General features: G+C 50.4%; 1 protein-coding gene across 1 annotated transcript in view; it reads right to left on the bottom strand.

The window, feature by feature from the left end:
* The window catches only part of CAMK1D (calcium/calmodulin dependent protein kinase ID), a 1,511,583-nt gene extending 1,488,327 nt beyond the window's left edge, over window positions 1–23,256 (bottom strand). The window contains exon 1 of the mRNA XM_078674169.1: window positions 22,023–23,256. Coding sequence (XP_078530295.1) covers window positions 22,023–22,114 — 92 coding nt within the window. The 5' untranslated portion in view covers window positions 22,115–23,256. The remainder of the gene's footprint in view (window positions 1–22,022) is intronic.
* Window positions 23,257–27,834: the final 4,578 nt, after the last annotated feature.

Raw genomic sequence — 27,834 nt, 5'->3', positions numbered from 1 at the left:
CCATGATGCGCTCTTCTTACATTCGTCAATAAGCGCCATCTTTCATGACGAACTTATCCCTAGTTCTCAAAAAGAGAAACCTCATTCAAGCGTCAGTGAAACGAAAGCTGTGCTTGTTCCAGTCAGACTTTGTGCATCATATATAGGGCCATTGGGACCAGGTAATCCTGCAGTTGCTGCATGTTTCACCTTATTACAGTTCTGGGGCACTTGCAAGCTACAATTTCCTAAAAGAAATTGCAGATCTAAAAAAATGCAGCTCCAAAGTATCAAAAGTTTGAAAAAAAAACACAGCCGATGTGGTGACACCACGGTGAAAGCCTAGCAAAGGTTAGCAGGCCACGTTTCAGCGATCGATTGCTGTTTTCAGGTATTAAGCAGATGCTGAATCGGTAGAAATATTGCCCAGGCAGTAGCTTTGCTCCCGTTCCATTGATCTGAGATGGATTTTTTATCTGTAGCTTGAAAAAAATAATTCCATATTTAAATGAAATTCAAGCAAGGTGAAATACGTTGTCTCATTATTTGGATACATTTATGCTATGCCAGAGACAAAGCCTAAACAATAGCTGCTTCAAGAGAGCATTCTGGGGGTAGAAAACTCCAAGCACTGCAAACAGAGCGAATGCCTTGTTTCCTGCTGAATGCCACATTGTATGGTTTTTTTACAAATCACTGTGGCCTTCAGAGTGGCTCTGTAAATAAAAGGATGCTTTCTTCTTTTTTTTAAAGCAACGTGTATTGTTTGTCAAGAGAACAACAACAATAAGCGTGTTCATGATAACATAACCCTCACTTCCCTTCCATTATAGCCATCTCTGAGATGCTCAAATAATGACAGGCATCAGAGGCGGAGGCCATTTTCCCCGCCAAGCTGAGTAGTAAGAGCCCAAGAACAAGGCAAGGGTGGTCACAGGCAAAGGGGTGACCTGTTTATCTAAGCAATGCAGTGCTATCCAAGGTAAATGATATGTCAGCTAACCCTGGTCGTAGTTCGCGTAGTAGCGCTACGTGTAGCTACGCGAAGTGCACTTTGCACTACGCGAGATACGCGTAGCACTACGCGAACTGCATAGTGCGCTGTTCGCGATGATTGCACAGTGCCGGATTCTTGTCCGCACTGTGCAATCATTGAAAACCGCATCTTACACAGTGCGAGCTGTCGTTTTCCTCCGCTCTAGTAGATTTTCACTCGAGCGGCATCTTTCTCAACGTGGGCTTGTAGTTTCTCATTACGAGCGGGCGCGAGCATACGCGACCACTGGCAATGAGAAACCTGACCTCCCTGTGTTGAGAATCTGGCCGGGAGGTTTATTTTCCACGCTCGCGATTGGCAACTTGATGTTGCTGATCGCGAACGTGGAAAAAGTCTCGTAGGGATGTCATTTTGCTCGCTTGCGGTCACCAACATGACGTTGAGGACCGCGAGCAAGCAAAAAATGACCGCGATGCTACGCAACGCATGTTTGCACTGTGCTACGTGCAATTCGCGTAGTGCAAAGTAGCGCAAACTTTGCAAACTACGCGAGCGTAGCGTAATGCTTCGCCCAGGCTTAATGTTAGCACAATAACGTACATTTAGCAATAATGACACCTCAAAAACTAAATGCTGAAGTGGTGCTAGATGCGTTAATAACTGCATCTACTTAGGATGTGAGAGTGGTAGGGACACGATTTGGGGGCATAAAGGTGCTAGCCCCAGGGTGAGTGTGGCAGGGGCTAAACTCAACCTGGGGTGGGGCCCCATCTAATCACCACTTTCATTCTGACTTTCCTGGTGGGGCTATCCTGCCCATATCATGCGTCTGAAGGCAATTCTGCAATATGGTGTGCGGCCTGTGCTTGATCCGGTGCCCTGAGGCGGTGAGCGCCTCTCTCTGAAGAGCCGCCTCCTCACAGACTGCCCACCTTATTAATTCAGCACACTATCGCAGGTGGTTGGTGCCTCAGGGGTACTTCCAGGAGAGAGCCACTTGGTGGTGAGCTAATGCCAGTTCCAAGTTGAGGAATCTGAACGTAAATGGAATATATACCATAACATGCATGCGTTTACAACGCATGTGATTACAACGCGGACGTTACAATGACTGCATTGTTACATAGCAGTACATTACAATGCAAGTTGTTAAAACAACTTGCTCTAGATGGCGTGCTGGACTTAGGAATAGTATAATGCACTATTCCAACTCCAGTGTGTGCAACAGTAGGGAAGGTGTTGGAATAGTAAATTACACGATTCCTTAGTTTAGAGTGCCATCTAGAGCAAGTCGTTGTAACGACTTGCGTTGTAAAGGTAACGTGATGTAATGACTGCGTTGTTTAGATTATTTCTCTCTGTGAATATGTTAATATACCTGACAACAGTTCCCAATAATGTGGAGGAGTAGGGCAGGCGCAAACCATGTGATAGAAATCCGCACCCACCAAGTCGCATCTTGAGCATGACTTCTGGGCTCTCAAGAACATTAGGTTTATGTGTTTTGGCATGAGGTATACCTGTGAAATAAGTAATACTGAGGGAGGTAAATCTGGCGTTTCTCAAGGTGCATGGACAATGTTCTAAAATAGATAGTCAATGCATGTCAGAAATCAGATGTTCCATCTCCGCCACCTACTGTTCACACAGGTCGCCCAAGGTCCTCTTTGCCTGCCTTAAGAGTGCATTGTATGGTAATGGATGCCTTTGCCCTTGCAGGTCGAAGTGCATATGGTCTGCAGAGCTTGGGTGTTTTGTTCTTTTATTGTTGGTGAGTAACATTTTGAGTGAGATCTGATAAAAGTGTATAGTTTTCTTTCCAAAGAAAACTTTGTATTTTTTTTTATATTGGGATACTTTTTCTATCAACGTACATTAATAGTGAAATAATAATGTCTCTCCATGTGCTGTATAATGCTGCATGATTTGCATTTCCTTGCCGAATAAATCAATCCACCCTGCCGGAAAATGTGCTCTCCATTGCTATTTAGCCCCAGTGGCCCTGATCATATTCAATGCAAAGCCCGTGTTTATATGAGGCAACAGAACCTCAGAGATAGCCCTCAGCCTCTTGAGTTTCTTCAAGCATCCAGGAAGGTGTCGCTGTATCACTGACAATCATTCACCACTCAGTCCTTCAAAAAGCGCTTGATTGACAGAAGACTTATAAGACTGTGAAGGAAATGCCTTTTTCTCCACTTCATAGATTTTTTTTACATTCTATGAGAGTAGCTCCTTTTTTGGGGAACTGGGAACAAATCTGTAAATTCAGCCGGGGTTTTGGCATGCCAGCTTGGATGGATGTTTCACACCTGCCTGGAAGGCTGCCAGGGTGAAAGAGTATTTACAACAAGGGGTGGTGATGGACAGAGTCTCTGAATTAAGCAGAATACTCTCACCCAGTCAAGAGATCAGGGCTAGATCCAACACCGTTTTGTCCCTCACCACCCCTTGTTGTAAATAGTTTTGTCCACCCTAAGCGTGGAAGGGTATACTCAGACATGAGTCCCTTGCTCATTGCACCATCAGGATTCAAGCAAGCCGGGCCGAAGACGGCTGTAATGCCAGAAACCGGTCCCCGGAAGCTTGTTTCCTTCCCAGTGTAAGAATTGGCTTTTGTAGTTTGGTTTGCCCTGTTCCCATCATGCACTGGGACAGGAACAGACTAATTTGCATACAGCCAGGTTCTGAAACTGGGATGGTGCAGTGAGCTAAAAAACGGTGTTGGATCTAGCCCTGATCTCTTGACAGGGTGAGAGTATTCTGCTTAATTCAGAGACTCTGTCCCTCACCACCCCCTTGTTGTAAATAATAGGGTGAAAGAGTGCCACTCTTGAAGCCCATGTTTTACTCCCGGTACCACCGGTCCCGTGTGGTTGCTTGATCTTTCGTTCAAACCACTGCCTTGTGACAGGGGATACATGTGCCAAGGTTGGCATCTTTTAATTGCTGTGACAGAACCTAGACAAAGGTTTATGAGAGTGACAGCGAGTGTCAAGCGGGTCAATATATTAATACGATGACAATCTGTGAGAATGCCTCATCCCTTGGCCACGCCCCCCATACTGATAATTTGTATCTGTTTGGAGCTGTTATTAGGCCTTAGGGGCTGAGTGATGCTCCACTGATTCACTTCACTTCAATGAGGGCCACCCTCTTGATTTGTACAAATATGCAGGGCCGGTTCTAGGATTTTCGAGGCCCTGGGCTAAAAGGGAACCTGCGAGGCCCCCTCTAATTTAGATAAGTGGCCCCTTGTAAGGAGACCATTCACAGACACTGTGGGGGGGCCATTGTCCAGCATGTTGGCGCCCCCACAGTTTTAACTTTTACTCCACAAGCATTTCTCACACCTTCAGTCCGATAGGTGTGAGAATTGATTGTGGTCGAAAAGTTAAAACTGTGGGGGCGCCAAAATGCTGGACAATAGGCCCCCCACAGTGCCTGTGAATGGTCTCCTTGCAATTGAGGGAGCGTCTCCGTCTCCCTCCCCTATGCCTCAAGACACCATCCATGAGAGGCCCAGGGAGGGGGCCCCCCTCCAATGGACCTTAATTGCAGGCGACACCTTTCTTTGTAATAGATCGCCAGGGAAACAACAGGACACATCACCGGTGCGTGGACCCATGCTGGTGGGCTGAGTGCGAGGCCCTGTGCAGCCGCCCACGCTGCCCATGCCTAGCGCCGGCCCTGCAAATATGCATATGAAACCAGCCGCCTGCTGTCCCTAAGGGACTCTTCGAGGGGCGGGGAAGGTGCACTGCACACAACAGAGACAGATAACCTTCCTAGGCAAAGCTCTGGGCCTGGTTTTGTCGCTTCTGCCACTACGTCATACACAAATAGCTCGTGCCAGTTGCTGCTTTGTGTCTTGTAGGAGCAGGATCCTTTGCAGCATGGAATCCGTGCTACAATCGACCCTAGTCGTCACAGCTGTACCACAAAACAGAGCCAACTCAATGTTCTTTAAGACGTGTAGTTTTGTGTGCATCGACCGCATTCACACCCTAACTATCCCAGACACACAACACATGGCCATGGGAGGCACACAGTGGTCACTGGAATCGGGGAAGTCAGGTATCTGCTGAAGAAGGGTGTCCCGGGTTCTTACAGATCACATTCATTTTGAAGCCACGTGGGTTTCATGTTTCAATTACTTTTGGATTTTTGCCTCCGAATGCTCCTGCTTGGATCAAAATCACCATTTATCATGGGAAAACACCGGTGAAGGGATTGTGTGATTTTAACTGTTGAAGTCCTTGGTGCACCTGTCCAAACTTTAGCTTGTATAATTATCTGTTTGTCCAACAAGTCATCAAAAAAACCCAAAATATGCCCTTCCCGCTGCCTTCTGCCATTCATTCAAGGCATAACCCCTGAGGAAACGGAAAGGTGTCTCCCAGCTGTAAATGGACAAACAACTCTCTGCAAAAAGTTATGTCACTCTTGAAAGAGCAGATTTGACCTCCCTTTCATGTTGTTTATGCTGAAAATGATTCTTGTGATCCGGTACTGTTTAATATATCAAGGTAAGTTATACAAAATTGTTATGCCACGCTATGCCTCAGGTATTATATGAAAGTGGACTTTTTATATAGCATACATAAATGCTTCTGCCAATCTCGCCAATATAGTATATCAAGTTATGAATTTCCATGTTATTTCTTGACATCTTTGTAAAATGAAAGTATGCCTCTTGAGACTTCCGTGCCCTTTGTTGAGTAATGGTTCAAAAGGCATCACCGAGTTATGGCAAAGCCCACTGAAGCCTGATTGTGTTCACTTTTTTAGGTCTCGCCTACTAGATAGCTAGTAACTGTCTGGTTTCGAAAGACCCCTTGTGGATCGCACTAAAAACTTACAGTGGGTTTAAAGTCTACCTGTTGCTTACTATTGGCGGACCTTATTGAGACTCTCATTTGCATGCTTCTTTCTTGCCTCTTCTAGAGCTTGCTCCTCCCCTGGAACAATGCCTCTTTTTCACTCTTTTGATTGGCTGACTTGTATCCTTCCACTGCTCACATTTAAGGAATTGCCTTTTTTTCTCTTTTTAAGTGCCTCTTTTTCACCCTTTTGATTGGCTGACTTGTATCCTTCCACTGCTCAAATTTAAGTGTGTTTCTATTCCTCAATCAAGAAACTTATCAAAGGTTGGATTGGGAATCAGGAAAGGGGAGTGTTAGTTGTAGGCTTGTGGAGAAGAGGGTCCGGTCAGAGGTATTAATAGACAGTTTGTTACAGATATGGAGGAAAAGGTCACAGAAAAGAGAGCTACAAGAGTAATAGGAGCTATGAATAGGCACAGAGAGACTGACACGCGTAACCAAACTAGAGACCTTTTTTTTAATTTCAATAAGTTTTACATACACATAAACGTACATATAAAACATAAAACATACACTTGAATATTAAGGGATTAAATTGTCCAACAAAACACCATAAGATTTGTCGAGCAGCACTTCTTTAGGAATTCCCTAATATATTTGCCTACAAGAGATCCATTAATGACATAATGATGCTGGTGCATTGGTCATTCCCAACTCAGTGTCATTCATCAGAAAATCAAAAGGTCTGAGGAATGCTGGTCACGGTGCATAAAGATGTGTCCTTTGAAAAGGGAGCGGTGGCAAAAGTCAATGAAGAAGAACAATATGTGATAATTATGAGGGTGATTGAAGGGGGGTGATTTAAACCTAGTCACATAATATGCACCATATTCAGATCAAAAGAATTATTGATAATTTCAGCAGAGAAGGTTACCATGACAAGATTTAAACTAGATAGTTATCTAAAATTTGCAGAGAAACATCACAAACATACAGCTCCTCTGAAGGCAGTGGTTCTTAACCTTTGCCTTATGTGCACCCCCACTCAATCATTACTGGAAACAGGGGACCCACACTGAATCAGTATGTATTGAAATTCGTGGACCGCCCCCCTTTCCCCTCCCCCAGTGAGTCATTATTGGAATCTGGGAACCCCAGACTCAGCTATTTCCATTATTTAAACAACAAAACAACGCAGAAAAATACAAAAGCAAACATTTATGAAATCAATACACAGATTATTAAATATTGTATTTAATTCACAAACCAATATAAAAAAATCGAATAAAAATTTGTATTTTAATGGGAAGTTTGAGCATTTGCTTTTTTATTTATATATACTTTATTATTCAGTTAATACAATTTTAATGTATTTTCAAAGTAGGTGCAAACCCCCTGAGTAGACATCTCAGACCACCAAGGGTCCCCGGTCCACAGGTTAAGAATCACTCTGTTAAGGCATTGAGGATTTTATAACATTTTGGTGTAAGATGAATGTGCTACTCATAGCTCAATCTAAAAAGGTATTTCTCAGACTCAAATAATGCCTTTATGAGAAGGCACAAATACTGACAAACTACTGGACTCCAGATTACTAATATCGATATAAAGATCTAGAATCTCGTTTGAAACTTTTTTTGAAGACCTGCAGCTGCCCACATGGACACATGATTGAGATGTTCTAGAAGAAGTACATGTGGAGAAAGAGAGTTACAGACTACCGTGCAACAAAGGCCCAGGCCTTGATTGCCTCGCCAACGTGTTTTATCAGCATATCTGCTCAATTCTAGTCTCTCAGTTGACTACAGTCTTTAACTTCTTTCAAGGCACGGGAGCTATCACACCTTCTATGGATTAATGCAAACATAACCCTAATTCACAAAACAGGCATCCCCAACGAATTTCCTACAACTAGGCAAACACTGTAATAGACAGACACTTTTCGACTCTTTGTAACACCACTCTGCCAAACTGTATATAATTGTACTTAATACTTCTATCAAATAAATCTGAGGACACACAAAAGTTCCAAATTTGTTCCTTCTGCTTTATTTAAAGATAGGACCAGCATGTGCTTCACGATACCTATCGCTTCTTCGCGGCCACAAATATCCATATCAAATTCTTTTTCCTATTAATCCTTAGGTCTATCATTAATGTTGCGTTTGTACTCCAATGCTGTATTACTTATAGTGCCAACAGAGTAATGGCATAGCGGCTCATTCCATCAGTGTACATGTTGGAAGTAGGCACTATGGTCTGTTAGTCTGAAGAATCTGATATGCTTATTTATGGCCCTGAAAAAGCAATATGCATTGCGAAACATATTCTGGCCTGATCTTTAAATAAAGTACAAGGAACCAATTTGGAACTATTTAGTTCCCTCAGCTTTTTTTGACTGAAGTGTTAAGTAACCCCGAAGAATGATGTTCCCATATAAACCCATATCATTGCCTAACGATGAACTAAAAATACCGACAAACATTCTGACAAACCGATTTGAACCCCCAATGCCCTAGTGATGGAAAGAGGGTAAACGTGGGTTCATAAGTAACAGACAAACCTTTTATTATATTAGAATGATGCTAAATCTGTTTCTGGGAGAAGAAATATCTATGATAAGACCCCAAGAAGGCATTGATCCTTCTTCAGATAAATTGTGCACAAAACAGGAATAGGTACTGGAATATAAAAATAAATAGGCCCAATGACTCAGGTCCCATGGCAAGAGTGTTGATAAATGAAGAAAGATCAAGAGCTTTTCCCCTCTAAAAAACGCACTTCGCATATCACACCTTCATTATGCTTTAACGTGGAACCCCCAGCTCAAAAAACGTCGGCAAGCAAAGGAGATAGAGGGGATATCTTTTGGCGGTGTCTCCCAAAAATACCTCTGTATACAGATGATCTTTGACTCACTATTATAAATCTGCAGAAGTCCATCTCAAAGATATTACTAGTATTGGAAGAATGTTAGGTTATTTCAAGCTTTAACGTACATTTGGGAAATTCAGAAAGAAGGGACATCTATGTAAAACCTGGCTCTCAAGAACGTGTAGAAACATTCTAGTCTTTCCAGTGGGCTTAGTGGAAAAGAAAAATATGTAGGGATCTTTATTACCCCAAAACATCATAAGGCCTTATTCATTACTATTACTAAAGTTAGACTTCTGGTCTAAGTTAGTGTAAGTTTAGTAGTAGTAAAGTTAGACTTTTGGTCTAAGTTAGACTTTTGGTCTAAACTTAGACTTCAGGTCTAAACTTAGACTTTTGGTCTTAGTTTACTTTTGTGAATCAGGCCCATAGTCTATATGAAGCAAATGATCCCCTACTGCACACAGATATTGAAAAGGCCTAATGAGGTAGCAACAAATATTTAAATCCTGGCTAGGTGGAATGGCAGCACTCAAAATGAATAACTTACCTAGACTATTCTATTTTTTGCAGTCACTTCCAGTAGCTATTCCTAAACCAGAATTTATAAAACTGCAGCAAACCTGTGACTCGTTTATATGGTAGGAGGAAATCCAACGATTTTCAAAAAATCTGTAGGCCTAATAACATTATTATACACTGTGCTGTGTACAGTACACAATCGATTTCCATGGGCCTTTGTAAGCAGTGGTACAAATGCAGGGGGTTTGAAATGGCACAAGAGTAATGGCAAAAATGTGTGGTTAGAAATGTCTTATTTAATCCACAGTGCACAAAACTGTGAAATACAATACAAAATAATATCAAATTGGCATAGAACCCCATTTAAATTAAACCAGGTGTATCCCAACATTAAGGGGAAATGTTGTACATAGTGTGGAATTGTGGGGTGTGAAGTACAAATATATGGTCTTGTTCTATGATCCAAGTTTGTTTAAGAGATACTGGGTCATATTAAGTTTGCATTAGGATATCCATTACTGCATGACCCCATGGCAATTGTATTGAGCTTATGTCCAGATGCATTAGAGGATATGTTTAATATCACTGAATTGTTGTAACCTATATGTTGTTTACAGATAGGCAGGGCACTGCAGGCAATTGAAAAAAGCTCTCCTCATACGTAAGTATACGGGTCAGGGAGATTGTGGGCTTCAGTAGAGATGGACATGTTGACACGTGATGTGAAAAAGGAGAGAGATCAATTATGTGGGGCCCGGAACCTCGTTATAGGCTATCTGCAAAATGGAGTCCTACCGCTAATGTCCCAGAACATTAAGGCGTTGACAACTTATTAAGATCCTTAAAGAGAGGCAAAAGACTAAAAACGAGTGCTTCATTGTGTAGTTGAGAAGTGATTGAACTGGAAAACTAGAAGTGCAGACACTCTGTACCAGAGTACCTGCTTGTTTCAGACAAGTGCCGGTAATATCCAATTAAAAGTATTAGGTCACTCTTGAGAAGTGCAGGTACTCATCCTCTCAAAATTAAAAAGTGCCGGTACTCCGTACTGGACAGTAACGGCCCATTTAAAGCACTGTTGTTGGGAGAACCTATTGTTTGAAATCTTCAACACTGATATTGTGCTTATGCAACTGCCACCGCCATATTTAATTACAACACTGTCCTTCTGTGTTCCTGTTTTAGCCTTTTTAGGTTTCGCCTGTCGAAAGCTGCGCAAGCAGCATTTCGCGCAGGCGAAATCTTATGTTTAGAGTATGTGTGCTCATGTCCCGCCCCTCTGTTCCATTGGCTAGCTCCATAAATGGAGGCTAGCCATTGGAACAGAGATCTGTCCGTCAATGCCGGAGCAGATTCGTGGGCGTTCCTGAGAATTTTAGGCTTGCCGACGTCATGCGGCGGTGGGCAGTGTTTTTTTAAATTTTTTGGGGGGTCATTCCTCCAGGCCGACCGCCGCCGGAAGAAGTCCTGGTGAGTGCTCCCCTCCCCTCCCGCTGTCCGTGTGCCCGTTCCCGTTCCCGCCCCCCCTCCCGCTGTCCGTGTGCCCGTTCCCGCCCCACTTGTACATGCTTGTTCTTTTTAATTTCCAAAGTTGTTCGTTTTCTGTTTCACCTACTATTGGGCGTGCTGTGAGTTCCAGTAAGTATCTCTGCATTCCTCCCTGGCTCCAGAAACAAGGAGGCGCATTCGAATAATACTGGGTGGCTAGATCATGCAATCTCAATGTGCTAGTACTCATAACTGCCTCGCGTTAAAGAGCGTGTCATATAGTTCCAATCGATGATGGACAAGAGCATTCACCAATCAGAAAACACGACTGAGCGTCAGACAGTGACTCACACACCGCGCGGACGGGAGCAAGCTGCAAGAAAGATGGCGGAGCCTGACTCCTGGGGTAAGGCGGATTCTCAGGCCTCGGCCTTTGCTTCTTCCCTTAACCTCAATGACTCTTTAGGCATGTGACTCTTTACTCCATTGTAGCCGTTAATGGCCACGGACTTGCTACTTACTGTCGATCTCTGGTCACAGGGGCGGGGCGACACATAGACAGTATCGGAGGGGCCGTCTGCTTCCGGGATGCTGGTCAGGGGGGAGAGTGGACCTTCCATTTCCGGCACGGTGTGTTCCGGCGCTGGTTGTTCGTGTATCCGTCTGTCTCTTTCCCTGTACTTTTCTGTTGCACGTGCCTGCCTGCTAGTGAGAGTCTGTGTGGTGTGCCCTTTCTGTGTTTGCTTTTCTGTCTGCGTCCGTGCGCCTGCATTTTTGTTTCTATATGTGTGTCGGTATCCCTCCGTGTGCATTGTTTTTGTCTGTGTGTTTGACTCTGTGTGCATGCGTGGCAGTATGTTTCAGTGTATGTGATTCTGTGTGTGCTTGAGGTTGTTTGAGTGTGTCTCTGTGCATATGTGGGGTTTCTGTCTACAAAGTGGAGGGGGGGTTGAGGTGTCACGCACGCAGTGGCCACGGACTTGCTACTTTCTGTCGATCTCTGGTCACAGGGGCGGGGGGACACATAGACAGTATCGGAGGGGCCGTCTGCTTCCGGGATGCTGGTCAGGGGGGAGAGTGGACCTTCCATTTCCGGCACGGTGTGTTCCGGCGCTGGTTGTTCGTGTATCCGTCTGTCCCTTTCCGTGTACTTTTCTGTTGCCCGTGCCTGCCTGCTAGTGAGAGGCTGTGTGGTGTGCCCTTTCTGTGTTTGCTTTTCTGTCTGCGTCTGTGCGCCTGCATTTTTGTTTCTATATGTGTGTGTCGGTATCCCTCCGTGTGCGTTGTTTTTGTCTGTGTGTTTGACTCTGTGTGCATGCGTGGCAGTATGTTTCAGTGTATGTGATTCTGTGTGTGCTTGAGGTTGTTTGAGTGTGTCTCTGTGCATATGTGTGGTTTCTGTCTACAAAGTGGAGGGGGGGTTGAGGTGTCACGCACGCAGTGGCCACGGACTTGCTACTTTCTGTCGATCTCTGGTCACAGGGGCGGGGGACACATAGACAGTATCGGAGGGGCCGTCTGGTTCAGGGATGCTGGTCAGGGGGGAGAGTGGACCTTCCATTTCCGGCACGGTGTGTTCGGGCGCTAGTTGTTCGTGTATCCGTCTGTCTCTTTCCCTGTACTTTTCTGTTGCCCGTGCCTGCCTGCTAGTGAGAGTCTGTGTGGCGTGCCCTTTCTGTATTTGCTTTTCTGTCTGCGTCCGTGCGCCTGCATTTTTGTTTCTATATGTGTGTGTCGGTATCCCTCCGTGTGCGTTGTTTTTGTCTGTGTGTTTGACTCTGTGTGCATGCGTGGCAGTATGTTTCAGTGTATGTGATTCTGTGTGTGCTTGAGGTTGTCTGAGTGTGTCTCTGTGCATATGTGTGGTTTCTGTCTACAAAGTGGAGGGGGGTTGAGGTGTCACGCACGCAGTGGCCACGGACTTGCTACTTTTTGTCGATCTCTGGTCACAGGGGAGGGGCGGGGCGACACATAGACAGTATCAGAGGGGTCGTCTGCTTCCGGGATGTTGGTCAGGGGGGAGAGTGGACCTTCCATTTCCGGCACGGTGTGTTCCGGCGCTGGTTGTTCGTGTATCCGTCTGTCTCTTTCCTGTACTTTTCTGTTGCCCGTGCCTGCCTGCTAGTGAGAGTCTGTGTGGTGTGCCCTATCTGTGTTTGCTTTTCTGTCTGCGTCCGTGCGCCTGCATTTTTGTTTCTATGTGTGTGTCGTATCCCTCCGTGTGCGTTGTTTTTGTCTGTGTGTTTGTCTCTGTGTGCATGCGTGGCAGTATGTTTCAGTGTATGTGATTCTGTGTGTGCTTGAGGTTGTTTCTGAGTGTGTCTCTGTGCATATGTGTGGTTTCTGTCTACAAAGTGGAGGGGGGTTGAGGTGTCACGCACGCAGACTCGACGGGGTCCAAAGGCTGGCATTGTGATGACGAGAGAAGGTGACATCAGACTGCAGCAAGCATGTCAACGTGTTGGTTGAGCAAACTATTCAAGGCGTCCTGGTCTCCGGATCTAAAATATGATAAAGAGGCCAGGAAGGTCAGACGTCTCATTCTGAAGTTAGGCCTTTGTTGGCACGGGCAATAAGGTCATTATTAGAAGTCCTAAGAAGGCGGGCACAAGTGCGTCTCTGCAGAATTCAGAGTAGGCAACAGTTGACCATAATGTACCTGTTAACCCTCATCTTCACAAATAGGCTTCCTATTGGTTGAAATCCAAACCTCCCAGAAATGGTCACATATGTGATTTAGGATGGCGCCGCTGCTGCCACAGGGGCGGGGGGACACATAGACAGTATCGGAGGGGCCATCTGCTTCCGGGATGCTGGTCAGGGGGGAGAGTGGACCTTCCACTTCCGGCACGGTGTGTTCCGGCGCTGGTTGTTCGTCTATCCGTCTGTCTCTTTCCCTGTACTTTTCTGTTGCCCGGGCCTGCCTGCTAGTGAGAGTCTGTGTGGTGTGCCCTTTCTGTGTTTGCTTTTCTGTCTGCGTCCGTGCGGGTTCTGTCTGTGTGTGTGTGGGGTTCTGTTTGTGTGTGTGTGGGGTTCTGTCTGTGTATGTGTGTGTGTGTGGTTCTGTCTGTGTGTGTGTGTGTGTGTGGTTCTGTCTGTGTGTGTGTGGTTCTGTCTGTGTGTGTGTGTGGTTCTGTCTGTGTGTGTGTGTGGTTCTGTCTGTGTGTGTGGTTCTGTCTGTGTGTGTGTGTGTGTGTGGTTCTGTCTCTGTGTGTGTGTGGGTCTGTGTGTGTGTGTGTGTGTGTGTGGGTCTGTGTGTGTGTGTGGGTCTGTGTGTGTGTGTGGTTCTGTCTGTGTGTGTGTGGTTCTGTCTGTGTGTGTGTGGTTCTGTCTGTGTGGGTGCATGCGGCTCTGTGTGTTGCTCTGTGTGGGTGCAAATGCAATACGTCTCGCATTTGCAAGAGATTAAGCTATTGGCATTGTAAATGACAATGCCATTTATTTATCTATTTTCAAAACCAACACATAAATAAAAATGTTGTCATTTACAATGCCAATAGCTCAAACTTTTCCAAAGGCGAAACCATTGCATTCTAAATGCTTGTTATAATAGCCAGGGATAGGCCGATACTCGCGCTTCCTTCTCGTTGTCTGTGAGGACTTCTGCAATGCTTCGGTAAACAATACATAACGCAAAATAGGAAGCTACTGTTCTATGTGTGGTTAAAGTATTCAGGTGACGCATAAAAAGGTATTCAGTTGGATGTCACCATTCCCGGTGTGGTGGCAGCTTTAATCAGTTATTTTGGAAACTGTCTGAACCCCCTCGCGCACTTCCTAAATAGAAAAAAAATCTATTATTAAGAGGAAACGTGAGGTGTCAGCGCATGGTCTATTCTTCTGGGGCCTTAATCAGAGGTTTTGCAAAACATAGTACCCTCGGAAGCAAACTAAAAGACTGTTAAAAAAGTCACTGCTGTTGCGAAGAAGGAGCCAAGCACACTCGAGATGACAGAGCGCGCGCCCTGATCAGCACTGCAGGCTTGACCGGACAGGACGCCCTGTACTTCCGCTTCTGGGAACCACCTGCACTTCTTTCTGCACGGACTGAAGGCACAGGCTGGACCCGGGGAAACTCTGACCACCAGCCGAACTACTTAACTTGAAAGCACCCTGCCACTCGATCACCCTGTGCCGCAAACGAGCAAGGAAGGACACCAAATCCGCCAGTGTTTGACTAATTAAGAAAGGAAGGAGCCGCGAGCGCTCGGCGGCGGAGCGCGCGCGCGCGCCTCCTCGGCCGCGCGCTGCAGGGCTATGAATAGACGCTGCGCCGGCTCCAGGCAGCAGCGCGCAGTCAGAGTGAATTAGTCAGAAGCAGCGGCGATGCCTGGCGCTAGCAGGACGGCGAGGGGGAGGCCTCACTGCACAGGTCGCAGGCCGGAATTCAGCGATAGCAGCAGGTGGCCACGTGCCGGCCACAAACAGCCCACCACATAGCCACAACAGTCTGCTCACAATGCACCTAGAGAAGTGTGTGACTCTTGGGGCCAGAGTGATGGGTGAGACTAGAGTGGGGGGAAAGTGCATGAAAAGTGTTTTGCCACCTTAGTAAGAAAGTGTTCTGCTGCGACCGAGCCCGTGCGACTGAGACTCAAGGTGTGCTGGGCCTGCTCTCACGCGCCGCTGCCACCGAGCCCGCGCGACTGAGACTGAAGGTGTGCTGGACCGGCTCTCACGCGCCGCTGCCACCGTCCACCGAGCCCGCGCGTGGCTGAGACTGAAGGTGTGCTTGGCCGGCTCTCACGCGCCGCTGCCACCGAGCCCGCGCGTGGCTGGGACTGAAGGTGTGCTTGGCCGGCTCTCACTCGCGGCTGCCGGCCACTTTGCTTTACAGGGGATGCCGGGAGGACGTTGCTTGCGGGCTTTGTGAAAAGGTACCGTATCGCTTTCTAGGGAAGTATTGATGGCAAAGAATGATATTGCTAACATAGCATTGGTGACATGGCACTGGCACGAGAGCGTGGTTTGCAAGGTGTTGCCAGTGACGTGGGTGTGGCGGCTGGCCAGGCCAGTGTCCCAACGTTTAAATATCCTGGCCCCCGTGTGCTCCACCACCTGGGACATCTAGAGCCATCAAAAACAGACATTGCCCTCAGCCTGTGAAGAGCGATACTGCTCCCGTTCACATTTCATGTTTTACTTACTCTTTTATTGCCTACGAGTATTTACTTTTTCCGCCATTATGTCTTTGTGCTGTTTTTCATGCAACAGATTACATATTTATCGTGCGTAATGTGAGAAAGTTGTTTCTATGTAACTGTGTGAGCTCAGGATGTTGGGTGGGACAGGCCTGAGAGCTGGGGTGTTCAGGGTGAATGCAGCGCAAATGTATCCCAGTGCCTGTCAGTGATCAAAAAGGGTTTCGAGAATGCATGCTCACCCATACCATGCCCCATCTGCAGAGCACACAGAGCAATGGTCAGTTGTGCCAAATTATAATTGTGATTATATGCAAAAATGTGTGAAGGAGGTTCACAGCTGTTAAAATATAAACATGGAAAAAGTTCAAGAAAATGCAGTGCGTAGAGGTGAGTGGATGCTTTATGTGTCGGGGAATGGTGAAGCGAAGCACTTCCAAGGAAGCATGTGCAAGAGAGAACTGAAACAGGATGCTGAAGAGGAAAGCAACGAGGTGTGCGTTATACAGATTGAGTGCTTCAGAAAAATATGAGGAGAAAAAGAGTGTAAATGTCGAACAGAGAGACTGTAGAAGAGAGTGGTGCGAAGAGGAGAATGGCAGTGATTGAGACACTTAAAACGGTGAGCTCTTTCACACAGACCATAGCACTATTCGATTCAATTTGCATAAAAGTTAGTTACAAAACTCACATGTACACATCTTCATGACTGTCCCTTGTGGGATCGCCCTGGAAAATTTATCGGCGATCCCTTGTGTTCCTCCACTAAAAATCGACTCCCCACAGTATTACTGGTTGGGCCTGGCTGTCAGGGTACTGCTGGGGTCATTGTTAGCAGGGCGTTGATAGCAAGAGTTCGCTGGTGGGTCATTGCTGGCAGTCCAGGTTCTGGCAACAGCCATTGCTAAGAGGGTCTTTTGAAATGCCACTACGAGCACAGTATTGTTAAAATAGCATTGTCAATGTGCAATTACTTATTGTTGGTAGGACACAGGCCAATATTATGTTATGTTAAAGCATTTTTATAACGCACACAGCTACTCAGAATGGTGTCCGGATGCAAGCCCAGTGTGAAAAGAGAGAGAAAAAAAGGGAAGACAGCTTAATTAAAAAGGAAAGTCTTAAGTCTCTTCCTAAAAATCTTAGGCTCCTTAAGGCGGGAAAAGTCAAGAGGGAGTTGATTCCAGGCCACCGCCGACAAGTAAGAAAGGGAGCTGCCACCTACCCTTTTAAAGCAGAACCTGGGAGTGCAGGCCATCAGCAGTGTGGAAGAGCGAAGCTGCCTAGTAGGAGCATAGAACTGAAATCACTTCCTCAGGTACACCGGGCCGAGCCCATAGAGGGCAGCATGTGCCATTAACAAGGACTTAAATTTCACCTGTACTTTTATCGGTAACCAGTGCAGGTTACTAAGGTACTGCCTGACGCGGACCCTCTTGGGGAGATTAAGAAGGGATCTGGCAGCAGCATTTTGAACTACCTGAAGCTTATCAATGAGATCAGTGAGTCGGATTCAGGAAATCCAGAGTCTAGCAGCATCCGTCCCCGTGTCCTCAAGCATGCGTGGTAGCTACTGTGTTGAAGGAGGCGGCACTTTGGAAATGATGTGCAGCCAGAGACAGGGACTGTGGAATATTGTGGGGAGTGGGGCACGCTGCGATTCTGTTTTGGGGTTGCAGAGTGGAATCTGCATGTGAGGGGGATTAGGACACTGGAAGCTGCATGTGAAAGGGGGAAGGTACTGTGGAAGCTGTATGTGGAGACAGATTGTGCGGTGTGAGTGGAAGGGGCACGTACTGTGGAAGCTGTATGTGGAGACAGATTGTGAGGCGGTGAGTGGAAGGGGCACGTAGTGTGGAAACTGTATGTGGAGAAAGACTGTGAGGCTGTGAGTGGAAGGGGCAGGTAATGTGGAAGCTGTATGTGGAGACAGATTGTGAGGCGGTGAGTGGAAGGGGCACGTACTGTGGAAGCTGTAGGTGGAGACAGATTGTGAGGCGGTGAGTGGAAGGGGCACGTAGTGTGGAAACTGTAAGTGGAGAAAGACTGTGAGGCTGTGAGTGGAAGGGGCAGGTAATGTGGAAGCTGTATGTGGAGACAGATTGTGCGGCTGTGAGTGGAAGGGGCACGTACTGTGGAAGCTGTATGTGGAGACAGATTGTGAGGCGGTGAGTGGAAGGGGCACGTAGTGTGGAAACTGTATGTGGAGACAGATTGTGCGGCTGTGAGTGGAAGGGGCACGTACTGTGGAAGCTGTATGTGGAAACAGATTGTGCGGCTGTGAGTGGAAGGGGCACGTACTGTGGAAGCTGTATGTGGAGACAGATTGTGAGGCGGTGAGTGGAAGGGGCACGTACTGTGGAAACTGTATGTGGAGACAGATTGTGCGGCTGTGAGTGGAAGGGGCACGTACTATGGAAGCTGTATGTTGGGACAGATTGTGAGGCGGTGAGTGGAAGGGGCAAGTACTGTGGAAACTGTATGTGGAGACAGATTGTGAGGCGGTGAGTGGAAGGGGCACGTACTGTGGAAGCTGTATGTGGAGACAGATTGTGAGGCGGTGAGTGGAAGGGGCATGTACTGTGGAAACTGTATGTGGAGACAGACTGTGAGGCTGTGAGTGGAAGGGGCAGGTAATGTGGAACCTGTTTGTGGAGACACATTGTGAGGCGGTGAGTGGAAGGGGCACGTACTGTGGAAGCTGTATGTGGAGACAGATTGTGAGGCGGTGAGTGGAAGGGGCACGTAGTGTGGAAACTGTATGTGGAGACAGATTGTGCGGCTGTGAGTGGAAGGGGCACGTACTGTGGAAGCTGTATGTGGAAACAGATTGTGCGGCTGTGAGTGGAAGGGGCACGTACTGTGGAAGCTGTATGTGGAGTCAGATTGTGAGGCGGTGAGTGGAAGGGGCACGTACTGTGGAAACTGTATGTGGAGACAGATTGTGCGGCTGTGAGTGGAAGGGGCACGTACTATGGAAGCTGTATGTTGGGACAGATTGTGAGGCGGTGAGTGGAAGGGGCAAGTACTGTGGAAACTGTATGTGGAGACAGATTGTGCGGCTGTGAGTGGAAGGGGCAGGTACTGTGGAGCTGTATGTGGAGACAGATTGTGAGGCGGTGAGTGGAAGGGGCACGTACTGTGGAAGCTGTATGTGGAGACAGATTGTGAGGCGGTGAGTGGAAGGGGCACGTACTGTGGAAACTGTATGTGGAGACAGACTGTGAGGCTGTGAGTGGAAGGGGCAGGTAATGTGGAACCTGTTTGTGGAGACACATTGTGAGGCAGTGAGTGGAAGGGGCACGTACTGTGGAAGCTGTATGTGGAGACAGATTGTGAGGCGGTGAGTGGAAGGGGCACGTGCTGTGGAAACTGTATGTGGAGACAGATTGTGCGGCTGTGAGTGGAAGGGGCACGTACTGTGGAAGCTGTATGTGGAGACAGATTGTGAGGCGGTGAGTGGAAGGGGCACGTACTGTGGAAGCCGTATGTGGAGACAGATTGTGAGGCTGTGAGTGGAAGGGGCACGTACTGTGGAAACTGTATGTGGAGACAGTCTGTGAGGCTGTGAGTGGAAGGGGCAGGTAATGTGGAAGCTGTTTGTGGAGACACATTGTGAGGCGGTGAGTGGAAGGGGCACGTACTGTGGAAGGTGTATGTGGAGACAGATTGTGAGGCGGTGAGTGGACGGGGCACGTACTGTGGAAGGTGTATGTGGAGACAGATTGTGAGGCGGTGAGTGGAAGGGGCACGTACTGTGGAAGCTGTATGTGGAGACAGATTGTGCGGCTGTGAGTGGAAGGGGCACGTACTGTGGAAGCTGTATGTGGAGACAGATTGTGAGACGGTGAGTGGAAGGGGCACGTACTGTGGAAACTGTATGTGGAGACAGACTGTGAGGCTGTGAGTGGAAGGGGCAGGTAATGTGGAAACTGTATGTGAAGACAGATTGTGAGGCAGTGAGTGGAAGGGGCACGTACTGTGGAAACTATGTGGAAACAGATTGTGCGGCTGTGAGTGGAAGGGACACGTACTGTGGAAGCTGTATGTGGAGACAGATTGTGAGGCGGTGAGTGGAAGGGACACGTACTGTGGAAACTGTATGTGGAGAAAGACTGTGAGGCTGTGAGTGGAAGGAGCAGGTAATGTGGAAGCTGTATGTGGAGACAGATTGTGAGGCGGTGAGTGGAAGGGGCACGTACTGTGGAAGCTGTATGTGGAGAAAGACTGTGAGGCTGTGAGTGGAAGGGGCAGGTAATGTGGAAGCTGTATGTGGAGACAGATTGTGAGGCGGTGAGTGGAAGGGGCACGTACTGTGGACGCTGTATGTGGAGTCAGATTGTGAGGCAGTGAGTGGAAGGGGCACGTACTGTGGAAGCTGTATGTGGAGACAGATTGTGAGGCGGTGAGTGGAAGGGGCACGTACTGTGGAAACTGTATGTGAAGACAGATTGTGAGGCGGTGAGTGGAAGGGGCACGTAATGTGTAAACTGTATGTGAAGACAGATTGTGAGGCGGTGAGTGAAGGGGCTCGTAGTGTGGAAACTGTATGTGGAAACAGATTGTGAGGCGGTGAGTGGAAGGGGCACGTAGTGTGGAAACTGTATGTAGAAACAGATTGTGAGGCGGTGAGTGGAAGGGGCACGTACTGTGGAAACTGTGTGTGGAGACAGACTGTGAGGCTGTGAGTGGAAGGGGCAGGTAATGTGGAACCTGTATGTGGAGACAGATTGTGAGGCGGTGAGTGGAAGGGACACGTACTGTGAAAACTGTATGTGGAGACAGATTGTGAGGCTGTGAGTGGAAGGGGCAGGTAATGTGGAAGCTGTATGTGGAGACCGACTGAAGCTGTGTGTGGAAGGGGAGAGTTTCTGTGGACGTTGTGTGGTGAGGACTGAGACACTGGATGCTGTGTGTGAAGGTGGAGGCAGGCAATGTCAAGCTGTCGGTGCTGGGAGATGCACCATGGAAGTTGTGTGGACGCTGGGACATGCACTGTGGAAGTTGTGTGTGGAGTTGAACGCGCGCTGTGATGTTCTGTCTGGAGGGGGGGAATGTCCCTTGTGGTGTGGAAGCTGTGTGTGGAGGGGAGGCCGGCACTCTGAAAGCTGTGTGTGTGAAGGAGTAGCTGTGTGGAAGAGGCATGTATGGAAGCTGTGTGGAGAAGAGGCCCTGTGAGTGTGATGCGTAAAGTACAATGACAGGTGTAGTAAAGGCACTTTGGCTCCTGCACACTGGTAGTTGGGAGACACGTCAGTCACCGTTGCTCCTGTTGCGTCATCGATCTGCGCCCTTGCCTTTTGTGCACCTTATCTTGAGACCACTAAATGACGCCTTCATTCTGGTGGGGCCTATCAACCCGTAGTCAGTGGCTGACTTCTGAGGTGTTACTTCATTTCATTGTAAACATCCCGGTGCGCAATTAACGTAAGAGGCAGCTGGAGCAGGACGGGGGTAAGGATGCCGCGCTGGATTATTCCAAGGACCTTCTACTCCAGCCCTGTTCACGGCGTGTACCACAGATTACAAGTGTCCCTCAAGCCCCCAGGGCCCCAGACTCTCCTTCCTAGCCAAAACATGAACAATGACCTGCGATGCGCCTCCGATGCATTCACCTGGTATTATTTCGGTGGAAAGTTAAGGTTGGACCATCATTTGTTTTATATCATGAGCCTCATGAGAGCAGTGAGTGAGCTGTGAGCCCTGTGGCCCCAGTTATATATGAGAGCTGTGAGCCCTATAGCCCCAGTTATATATGAGAGCAGTGAGTGAGCTGTAACCCCGCTGGCCCCAGTTATATATGAGAGCAGTGAGTGAGCTGTAACCCCGCTGGCCCCAGTTATATATGAGAGCAGTGACTGAGCTCTGGGCTCAGCAGCAGCTGTATATGAGAGCTGTGCGTGGCCTGTGCGCTGCTAGAAGTTGCGCTATGCGCAGCATCGGCTCTTAAATAACACATGAGCGCACAATTGCACAAAGTGGGTAGACACGAGGCAACTGGAGAAAGTGGCTTCATTGGATGGACTGACTGCAGAGTGAGGCATGGCAGGTGAACCAGGAAGTACCCGCGCTCACATACATGAGGGCTGGCCGGTGGGTGGGGGTGGGGAGGACTGGCATGACAAAGTTAGCTGATGGAGGAGTCCCAGGTCTGACAGGGACAGGGTGGGCGCCCGCACCCAGCTCGGTACTCACGTTCCCAGGGTCTCCTTGAACTCGTAGATTTTCTTGATGTCGTCGGCCTGCTTCTTCCAGGAGGAGCTGCTCTCCCCGTTCTCTCGGGCCATGGCGAAGAGTCCCCGGTCCCTGCTGCCGCTCTGCTCTCCTTCCCGCGGGCTCGGACTGTTTTCCCTGAGGGCCCGAGCTCTGCTGTCCCCGGTTTCACCAGAGAGGAGCGCAGGACACAGACTTCTGCTCGCAGTCACCGAGGGCTGCGCCGCCGCCAAGGATGAGACGAGCTCCCGGGATGGAGAAGGGCAGCTCCTGTGCTCAGTAGAGCTCCTGTGAATGAGAGAGGCAGCTCCCGTGCTCAGTAGAACTCCTGTGATTGACGGGAAGCTCCTTTGACGGGAGGAAGGGGAGTTCCTGCCCCTGTGACGGAGAAGGGCAGCTCCCGTGCTGGAGAAGGGGTAGTTATTTTGCTGGGGAGGTTTAGTTCCTTTGCTGCAGAGGGGCAGTTAGTTGCTGGCCGGAGGGATGGGAGGTCAGAAGAAGGACCGGCGCCTGTGCCGGAAACGAGCTGATCCCGCGGCAGGGGACAGCTCCTGTGCTGGAAGGCAGCTCCTGTGGGTGAGGACAGCTCCTGTGCTGGAAGGCAGCTCCTGTGGGTGAGGACAGCTCCCGTGATGGAAGGCAGCTCCTGTGGGCGAGGACAGCTCCTTTGCTGGGGAGGGCTCCGCAGCCGTGCAGGAGACGAGCGGCTCCGACGCTATGGAGCAGTGCCTGTGCTGCTGGGAAGGCGTCCAGCTCCTGTGGTGGAGGGCAGCTCCTGTGGAGGGGGGCAGTTCCGTGGAGGCAGCTCCTGTGGTGGATGGGAGCTCCTGTGGTAGAGGGTAGCTCCTATGGTGGAAGCAGCTCCTGTGGTAGAGGGTAGCTCCTGTGCTGGAGGGCAGCTCCTGGAGGGCAGCTCCTGTGCTGGAGGTCAGCTCCTGGGGTAGAGGGCAGCTCCTGCGGTAGAGGGCAGCTCCTGCGGTAGAGGGCAGCTCCTGCGGTAGAGGGCAGCTCTTCCGCGGCTGTGCTGTGCGCCGTGTCCGCCGCGCCGGCTCCCTGCCTCTCCTTTCCTCTCGTCTCCTCTGCCAGCCGTGTGTGTGTTCAGCCTGGGATGTGGCTGCCGTGTGAGCAGGGAGGAGTGTCCGAGCAGGAGCAGCGCGCTGAGCTCTGCAGCCCCCGGATCAGCATCCACCGGCACCTGTCATTGTGCGGCGGCGGTGGTGGCTGCGGCGGGGGGCGGGTGCGGCGCCCCCCCCGGATTGCACCTCACACTCCTGGCCCCCGAGGCGGCTCCAGCGCGAGGGGGCGGGGAGACAGGGCGGGAGGCTCCACTGTACGCGGGGTCTCCCTGCATCACACGGGAATCCCCCTGTCACATCATGTGATGTGGGAGACTCTCCACCTGTGGCCAGGGTGTCCCTGATTGTGTCACGAGCGAGACTGGGTGTACCGCATGCCGCGGCCTCTGCGCCTGTGGTACTGTGGGTCGCAGAGGGTTAGGGCATGCTGCCGCTGCTTCCTCACACCCTGGGGACAGCTCACGAGGCACAGTGGGGACAGCTCACCATGCACACTGGGGACAGTCACCATGCACACTGGGGACCGTCACCATGCACACTGGGGACAGTCACCATGCACACTGGAGACAGTCACCATGCACACTGGAGACAGCTCACCATGCACACTGGGGACAGCTCACCATGCACACTGGGGACAGTCACCATGCACACTGGAGACAGCTCACCATGCACACTGGGGACAGTCACCATGCACACTGAGGACAGCTCACCAGGCACACTGGGGACAGTCACCATGCACACTGGGGACAGTCACCATGCACACTGGAGACAGTCACCATGCACACTGGAGACAGCTCACCATGCACACTGGGGACAGCTCACCATGCACACTGGGGACAGTCACCATGCACACTGGAGACAGCTCACCATGCACACTGGGGACAGTCACCATGCACACTGAGGACAGCTCACCAGGCACACTGGGGACAGTCACCATGCACACTGGGGGCAGCTCACCATGCACACTGGGGACAGTCACAATGCACACTGGGGACAGTCACCATGCACACTGGGGACAGCGCACCATGCACACTGGAGACAGCTCACCATGCACACTGGGGACAGTCACCATGCACACTGGGGACAGCTCACCATGCACACTGGGGACAGTCACCATGCACACCGGGGCAGTCACTATGCACACTGGGGACAGCGCACCATGCACACTGGAGACAGCTCACCATGCACACTGGGGGCAGCTCACCATGCACACTGGAGAGAGCTCACCATGCACACTGGAGACAGCTCACCATGCACACTGCCATGCACACTGGAGACAGCTCACCATGCACACTGGTGACAGCCCACCATGCACACTGGGGACAGCTCACCATGCACACTGGAGACAGCTCACCATGCACACTGGGGGCAGCTCACCATGCACACTGAAGACAGCTCACCATGCACACTGGGGACAGTCACCATGCACACTGGAGATAGCTCACCATGCACACTGGAGACAGCATGCACACTGAGGACAGCTCACCAGGCACACTGGGGACAGCCACCATGCACACTGGAGACAGCTCACCATGCACACTGGAGGCAGCTCACCATGCACACTGGAGACAGCATGCACACTGAGGACAGCGCACCATGCACACTGGCAACAGCTCACCATGCACACTGGGGACAGTCACCATGCACACTGGGGACAGCTCACCATGCACACTGGGGACAGGCACCATGCACACTGGGGCACACTGGAGACAGCTCACCATGCACACTGGGGGCAGTCACCATGCACACTGGCAACAGCTCACCATGCACACTGGGGACAGTCACCATGCACACTGAGGACAGCTCACCAGGCACAACGGGGACAGCTCACCATGCACACTGGGGACAGTCACCATGCACACTGGGGACAGTCACCATGCACACTGGAGACAGCTCACCGTGCACACTGGAGACAGCTCACCATGCACACTGGAGACAGCATGCACACTGAGGACAGCTCACCAGGCACACTGGGGACAGCTCACCATGCACACTGGGGACAGTCACCATGCACACTGGGGACAGTCACCATGCACACTGGAGACAGCTCACCATGCACACTGGAGACAGCTCACCATGCACACTGGAGACAGCATGCACACTGAGGACAGCGCACCATGCACACTGGCAACAGCTCACCATGCACACTGGGGACAGTCACCATGCACACTGGGGACAGCTCACCATGCACACTGGGGACAGGCACCATGCACACTGCGGCACACTGGAGACAGCTCACCATGCACACTGGGGGCAGTCACCATGCACACTGGAGAAAGCTCACCAGGCACACTGGGGACAGCTCGCCATGCACACTGGAGACAGCATGCACACTGAGGACAGCTCACCAGGGCCAACGGGGACAGCTCACCATGCACACTGGGGACAGTCACCATGCACACTGGAGACAGCTCACTATGCACACCGGAGACAGCTCACCATGCACACTGGAGACAGCATGCACACTGAGGACAGCGCACCATGCACACTGGGGACAGCTCACCATGCACACTGGGGACAGTCACCACGCACACTGGGGACAGTCACCATGCACACTGGAGACAGCTCACCATGCACACTGGAGACAGCTCACCATGCACACTGGAGACAGCATGCACACTGAGGACAGCTCACCAGGCACACTGGGGACAGCTCACCATGCACACTGGGGACAGTCACCATGCACACTGGAGACAGCTCACCATGCACACTGGAGACAGCTCACCATGCACACTGGAGACAGCATGCACACTGAGGACAGCGCACCATGCACACTGGGGACAGTCACCATGCACACTGGGGACAGTCACCACACACACTGGGGACAGTCACCATGCACACTGGAGACAGCTCACCATGCACACCGGAGACAGCTCACCATGCACACTGGAGACAGCATGCACCCTGAGGACAGCTCACCAGGCACACTGGGGACAGCTCACCATGCACACTGGGGACAGTCACCATGCACACTGGAGACAGCTCACCATGCACACTGGAGACAGCTCACCATGCACACTGGAGGCAGCATGCACACTGAGGACAGCGCACCTTGCACACTGGGGACAGTCACCATGCACACTGGGGACAGCTCACCATGCACACTGGGGACAGTCACCATGCACACTGGGGACAGCTCACCATGCACACTGGAGACAGCTCACCATGCACACTGGGGACAGTCACCATGCACACTGGGGACAGCTCACCATGCACCCTGGGGACAGTCACCATGCACACTGGGGACAGCTCACCATGCACACTGGGGACAGTCACCATGCACACTGGGGCACACTGGAGACAGCTCACCATGCACACTGGGGACAGTCACCATGCACACTGGGGACAGTCACCATGCACACTGGAGACAGCTCACCATGCACACTGGGGACAGTCACCATGCACACTGGGGACAGCTCACCATGCACACTGGAGACAGCTCACCATGCACACTGGGGACAGTCACCATGCACACTGGGGACAGCTCACCATGCACCCTGGGGACAGTCACCATGCACACTGGGGACAGCTCACCATGCACACTGGGGACAGTCACCATGCACACTGGGGCACACTGGAGACAGCTCACCATGCACACTGGGGACAGTCACCATGCACACTGGGGACAGTCACCATGCACACTGGAGACAGCTCACCATGCACACTGGGGACAGTCACCATGCACACTGGGGACAGCTCACCATGCACACTGGAGACAGCTCACCATGCACACTGGGGACAGTCACCATGCACACTGGGGACAGCTCACCATGCACCCTGGGGACAGTCACCATGCACACTGGGGACAGCTCACCATGCACACTGGGGACAGTCACCATGCACACTGGGGCACACTGGAGACAGCTCACCATGCACACTGGGGACAGTCACCATGCACACTGGGGCACACTGGAGACAGCTCACCATGCACACTGGGGACAGTCACCATGCACACTGGGGACAGTCACCATGCACACTGGAGACAGCTCACCAGGCACACTTGGGGCAGCTCACCAGGCACACTTGGGGCAGCTCACCATGCACACTGGAGACAGCTCACCAGGCACACTTGGGGCAGCTCACCATGCACACTGGAGACAGCTCACCAGGCACACTTGGGGCAGCTCACCAGGCACACTTGGGGCAGCTCACCATGCACACTGGAGACAGCTCACCAGGCACACTGGGGACTCTACGTGTCCGAGCAAAGCGGCAAATACAGGGGGACAGTCGTGCTCTGTGCATAAGGTTATTCTCATGCATGTTGATCCCTGCCCGCGTAAGAGTCAGTTCGGGGGTGTGGTGCCCTGGCCTGCACATGGCACCTGTCACTATTAGTAAATTACTCGCCATTGCTTGTTTAGTAAGCACCACTATTCGTATACATGTACCACTTCACCCTATCCCCATTGAAGGATGCAACTGCTCCTTTAAACGTTGTCTTCTTCCCTGTGCAGGAGGCCGAGGTGACTGCACGCTGAGGCGGGTCTGCGTGTGCCTTGTGCCGGGAGATGCTCTCCCTGTACCCGGGGTGTCTCTGGCAGGCGCTCGCCGTGCCGCCGAGCCGGTTGTTATGGCAATGCTGGGAAACCTCTGTGGTTCTCCTCTTCCTGTCAGCACTGACTGAATGACTAGGGATAATTCGCATTGCACCAAAGACGTGCACGTCAACGGCGGCGGTGTGGTGTGGGCTGGACTTGCTAGCTGCTGCTGCTTTC

The sequence above is a fragment of the Lissotriton helveticus genome, chromosome 1_1 (genome assembly GCF_964261635.1).
Source record: "Lissotriton helveticus chromosome 1_1, aLisHel1.1, whole genome shotgun sequence".
Classification (NCBI taxonomy): domain Eukaryota; kingdom Metazoa; phylum Chordata; class Amphibia; order Caudata; family Salamandridae; genus Lissotriton; species Lissotriton helveticus.
The sequence above is the reverse complement of the archived record's forward strand: the minus strand, read 5'-3'. Positions and strand labels throughout refer to the sequence as shown.